We start from the raw sequence: 6000 nt of genomic DNA on the forward strand, positions 1-6000 counted from the left end.
TTATATTTTGTTTTGCTGTTTCCTCAGTGACTGCTAAAAGAGCCAGGCGTGATACAGATCACGAGGAACTTCGCAGTTCAGCTACGTCATCACCCGAGCGTGGAGCCGATTCGCCGAGGAGTGTTTCGGTTAAAGATCATGATTCACCCCAGACTCGCTCCCCGACTCCTCAGGGAGGAGAATATTCTCCAAAGTACATCCGTGAGTCCAGTTTCACCTACCGGACGCCCCCGTCGATGGCCAACGACCACAGACTGACCCCTCCCGCTGCTACAAAGCCGGAGCTGTTTAGCCCAGCGTTAGCGCTGGAAGAGGCGATGCTGGGCTCGCGGGACACCGGAAGCAAGAGATCTTCACTTGACATGCTGTGTCGGGTATTCCCGCACATGAAGAGAGGAGTCTTGCAGCTTATTCTTCAAGGCTGCAACAATGATATGGTCCAGGCGATCGAGCAGGTCCTCAATAACCCCAACACTTTGCTTGGAAGCGAGGCTCAGCCTTCGAACTCCGGAACCACACCGCACGCACCTCTGAGCGGCATCGGCATGGGCGTCGCTCTGAACGCGCTGGCGGCGGGCCAGGTGGGTTTGACCAGCAACGGATTCTTCCCACAGACATACCTTCCCCCTTCGCTAGGATCGTCCAGCTTCAAGTCAGCCTTCTCCCCCATCAGCACGCCGCCCACGGCGCACCTCAACTCGGTGAGATACACTTACGGCGCCGCCCCTGTCTCGCGGGCCAGCAACATGGCGTCGGCGGCGGCTCTTGCGTTGCCTTACCCTCCTCTTCTGCCCAGCTTTACCCTCAGCTCCACTTACGGCTACGGGGCGCTGAGCGGGGCGAACAAAGCTCTGCACTACGCCATCGGGTGTTCCTGCTGCCCTTCCAAGTCGTACTCGAGTCAAGGAAGTGAGAAAACTGCTGGCTGCATCGGCGACTAGAACAAGCTGCCAACTCTTCTATTTCTTCCCTTAACCTGTAACATTAACGCAACAAGGTCAAGCTGCGAAATTCCTAGATAAGAACAAGGTCAAAAGACTTTACTTCCGCTTGGCCAGTTAAAAAAGTGGAAACAATACTGAGTTAATAACGACTCAAAAGAAACAAAAATATACCAAAGAGAGATTCTGAAAAGTTCTGTTCCACAGATGTTCCTGACACTTCATTAACACATAAATCACTGTGCTTTAAGAGAACTATCTTTATTTCAAAAACTTGACGCTTGAATTAGCGTAGACCCAACCCGTCTCGAAGTAGAGAGGTCTATCTACCGTTTGTCTGTCTTTGTCCGAATGAATTCAGCAAGCTATGGACAACGTGGTGACGCTGTGTGACCTGACTGTGTGTTCTGATAAAGATTTGTTTGAACCACGAAACTCTGACTTGACATCTGGTTATATTTCACTACGACATTTCTCAATAACTTAACAGTAAGCGTTAATACACTTGCTTACGTTCACAAAAGAGCTAACGGAGTCATTGCATAAAATATTAATCTCTAAGACTTTGTAAAATATTTGTAAAATGTTTTACATGTTTCGGATGTTCCTTCAGAGTTGAAGATAATTTACTTCCTAGTCCAAACATCCGGAATGACGATGGGGGAATAGGAGTGGGCAGGGTCTGAACCCAGGATCATTCATAAGGCCTAACGACAGTCCAGCGCGCAAACCGCAAGACCAAGTAGCCATCGTTTGAGTTCTTTTGATTCAAAGCAGGACAAAAAACTTTACAAGGCTACACAGACCCAGCTGTGACCTACATATTTTGCCACATCATTCACAGATAAAACCGTTTTCCATCCGAGGATTGATTTACGTTTTATTTTCTTTGAGATATAGATGACGTCAGTTTACTGTCAGCTCGTGCTCTTATTTTTTTTTTTAAATTACTTCATTGTGTTTATAATATAAGAGATTATGCCATAAATACTTTTGAATACCTTATTTTCATATAGATAATTTGATGTCACCTTTAGTGTATTTATGTTTTAAATCATAACTAATTAATTAGATACAAAATGAATGTATGAAAATAAAAGCCATGAAAATTAATTTTGACTGTAACATTAGACACATGAAACACAGAGGCATACCAATGAAGGGACATCTGTAATCCTGCCTCTCTGAATTTCTCAAAACATAGGTACTCTAAATGTATTAATTTATTATCGCCAAATGAATCTGCGTTGGCAGAGGCGAAGCTATGGTCGGAGGAGGAATGGGAGAATTTTAAAAATTCCCCCGGCCCCCACTTAAGGTGGACCCCAAATGTTTTTTACATTAAATATTACGCAAAATGCAGGGCCCCCAAAGAGGTCAAGCTCACCGGGTCTTCCCGTATGATGACAAATTCCTAGGTACGCCACTTTGAGTTGGTTTAGTTTTGAATAACTCAAGAAATCGATTATTTAATCCAATGGTTCCGCATGCTTAGTTTAAATAGATCTTTGAAGTCTGTTTTTTTTGTGTGTCTTTGTTTTTAATTAAGTAGCAGTATAAGTATGTACTTCTTTCTGTGTTTTCAAAAGATTTAAGTCAAAATAAAACAACAAAAAATCCATCAATCTACCTTGTTTTTGGTGGTTGCTGATCATTCACATTTTCCAGAGTCTGTTTTAATATTGTCTCGAAGGTAGGCGTGTGTTTGTGTGTCTGAGTTATGGTGTGAATGTTTGTCGTAGTATATATTTTAAGAGAATAGGGGTGTTAGTTTTTTTTTTTTTTTTTTGTGGTATATAGAGTGATGAAACAATGAGATGGTCTGTCATAATTTATGTTAAGAAGTCACGTGGTTGTTTGGTGAGAAGCAGGGGTGTGGGAAAGTAGCGACGTGTTTAGAAGTGAGTTCTTTTTTTAAATGTCACTTCATTTTGTTACTACTAGATCTATATCTCATCTAAAGTTGAATCTGTACATATAGGTTGGCCCTGTGGCTGAATAGTAAAACGTTCGGATTTTGAACCGAGGGTTCCGGGTTAGAATCCTGGTGAAGACTTTTGAATGTTGGGATATTTGGGCACCACTAAGTCCACCCAGCTCTAATCGGTACCTGACATTAGTTGGGGAAAAGTAACGGCAGTTGGTCGTTGTGTTGGCCACATGACATCCTCGTTAACCGTGGGCGACAGAAATAGAAATAGATCTGCCTCATGTCATGGATCGCAAGGTCTGAAAGGGATACTTTACTTTTTAATAAAGTTTTGAGATGTTTATTCAAGTTATTTAAAGTCGCTTCCTTACAAATATAATACGCTTACATCGGTTTAGTTGTACAAACCGTTCTGGACTAATATAACAAATAAATTATAGCTTTCATATAGCGCTACTTTCATGCTTATAACGCTACTTTCATGCTCAGCGCTACGGTCCAATATCATTTGTGAACCAGTTGGTGGAGGGGGTATCTGGGAGAAGGTTTTTCTGTGCTGCCTTCAGGCGCTCAGTAAGCACAACTCTGCTCGAGTCGGGTGTCGAATCTCGAGCCCTTCTCATAGGTAGCCAACCAAGCCAAGTTCAAGCGTACTTAGCCTCTCGACCACGGTTCCCACAAATGACTATAAATGAACGACTGACCGTTAACATTCTGTATGTGCGTGTGTGTGTGTTTGTATGAGTATGTTTTTATGTTTAAAGCTAAGTGTTCGTATGTATCTGTGTGTGCGTGTGTTTGGGGTCCACTGTTCTAGATCTAATAGTACATTAAATGAACTTATCTTGTCTTCTAATTGACAGATGTTCATTCAAACAGAAGAGAATTAAGTCCTGCCAGTATCCATGTGTTGACCTGGTCGTGCATGTTAAAGTCAAGCAAAACATTACGGTTAATTAAAAGAAATTGTTACAACTCATACAAGAAAATAAAACTAAAATGCTATTTAACCTTAGGATATTATGGTTCGAAAATTGGTGAAGACTGGGATTTTCAATTTTGGGATCTTCGGGCGTCTGAGTCTATCCGGCTCTAATGGGTACCTGACAATAGGTGGGGAAAAGTAAAGGACGTTGTTCGTTGTGCTGGCCACACGGCACCCTCGTTAACCGTAGACCACAGAAACAGATGACCTTTACATCAACTGTCCTATGAAACACAAGGTCTGAAAGGGGAACTTTTAACTTTAGGACTTTATTAGAATAATGCATCGTCTGTTTGGGATCCCTCAATTCAATAAAACAAAGAGAAACTAGAACAGACCCGAAATTGAGCAGTGAGATTTATAACACAAGAATATTCACTTATGATTAAAGTAACACAGCTAGCATAATCACTAATTTTAGAGACACTTCAGGACAGCAGAATAAGAATGAAAGTAGCAATAATATTTAAAACACTAAACCATAAATTACAACTACAAATACAAAAGCCAATAAAATAGCTGCTGAGAAAGAATCCTGGTTGAGCGAATGTATAGCTCTACTAGACTTCAAATCAATTAAAATTCCAATGATAGATCTAGACTTAAAAAGAAGATGCGCAAAATTATTCTTTAGTTTATGAAACTCTGGAATCAATAATGCCTTACAATTGAAAATTCCCGAACGCGACAGTCCTGCCAAGAACGCGTTAGTTTATTCAAAACCGACGCTGGATCTAGGCCTAGTTCTCTAGCCAAATTTAACTTGATTTTTTTTTTTAATTTGAAAAATTATAACAGTCAAACTAGAGTTTACCAAGTTTGGCCAAGGAGCTAGAAATTCTTTTCTCAGCGATATACATCAAGTGTTAAATTTCTAGGAAAATTGTTAGAGCCGTTTCTGATGTCCGTTTCCAGGTTTCACCCACCCAGGCTCCACATTGAAGTGCTGACTTGAACAGAGGTATTGTAAAAAGATGATATTATTTAATACGGAATCTATTTTTTTTTTGTATTTTGTCTATAAGTTTACACTTGCCTCGTAGTTTAAAGGTAGTCAAAGGGGAAAGGAGGTCAAAAGCAGAAATTTAAAAAAGAAAAACATTTTAAAATTAGTTTTAAATTTTTTTTTAGAAAGATTATACCTCCATAATTAAACTTCAAATAGAATACAAAGATGAAAAAACATTTTTTAAACAATTTCTTTGATGAATTCGTATATCGAACTTTTAACACCGTCAGCTGCTAAAACTTTTTTTCGATTCGGCCAGCGAGCAAAGTATACTTTTGCGATTGTTTGTTGGTATGTTTATTATATGGACATCTAGATCTAACACTAAACCTAAAGTTCTGATTTAGAACTCTTTAAGATCTAGTCGAGATCTACTTCTAGATCTATAATCTATATGTAATCTATATTAGATTTGCGTCAAATAATAATATATATATATATATATATATATATATATATATATATATATATATATATATATATATATATATATATATATAATATATATACTTCAATAAAATTGAATCTACTTTAAATATACTCATTTATGGCATAATTACGGTAATACGGCTGACTACGCCATGTTGGCTCTAAGACCTAGATATGTCTATAGCCAAATTTACATTTATTTCTTTTTTACTTTAAGAAATTATGACGGTCAAACTAGAGTTTTCCCCGTGTGGCCATCGAGCTGCTAATTCTTTTCTCAGCGATATACATCAACTGTTCAATTTAGGAATTTTTCTAGAGAAAAATCGTTAGAGGCGGCTTTGAGATCAGCTGTCCATGTTTCTGGATCCAGGTTTCTGAAGGTTCTATGAAGTTCTTACTTGAATAGATGTATTTTTAAAAATGAATAATTTAGTAAATGGTGAAATTTAGCATATAATACAGGGTGGCCACAGGGCCGGTCATAGGCATAGGCAAACTTGGCAGCCTAGGGCCCTCGATTGGTGGGCATCGCACAGTACTCAAAACTGTTTCTTTTTGAAGAAATAGCAAAACTTGTGACCAATGTTATTGTTGGAGTAGTTTAGGTTTTAAATAAATTGTGTAATATTATTCTTTCGCGTTTTTTAAAATATATTTCTATTTCATTTGGGAGCCACTTCATTCACTTCGCATAGGGCCTCCA

General features: G+C 39.1%; 1 protein-coding gene across 1 annotated transcript in view; it reads left to right on the top strand.

Annotated features, from left to right (window-relative positions):
• LOC106073718 (doublesex- and mab-3-related transcription factor A2-like) overlaps positions 1-2562 on the top strand; it is a 28842-nt gene extending 26280 nt beyond the window's left edge. The window contains exon 2 of the mRNA XM_013234350.2: positions 28-2562. Coding sequence (XP_013089804.2) covers positions 28-941 — 914 coding nt within the window. The 3' untranslated portion in view covers positions 942-2562. The remainder of the gene's footprint in view (positions 1-27) is intronic.
• The last annotated feature ends 3438 nt before the right edge of the window (positions 2563-6000 follow it).

The sequence above is a fragment of the Biomphalaria glabrata genome, chromosome 5 (assembly GCF_947242115.1).
Source record: "Biomphalaria glabrata chromosome 5, xgBioGlab47.1, whole genome shotgun sequence".
Classification (NCBI taxonomy): Eukaryota; Metazoa; Mollusca; class Gastropoda; family Planorbidae; genus Biomphalaria; species Biomphalaria glabrata.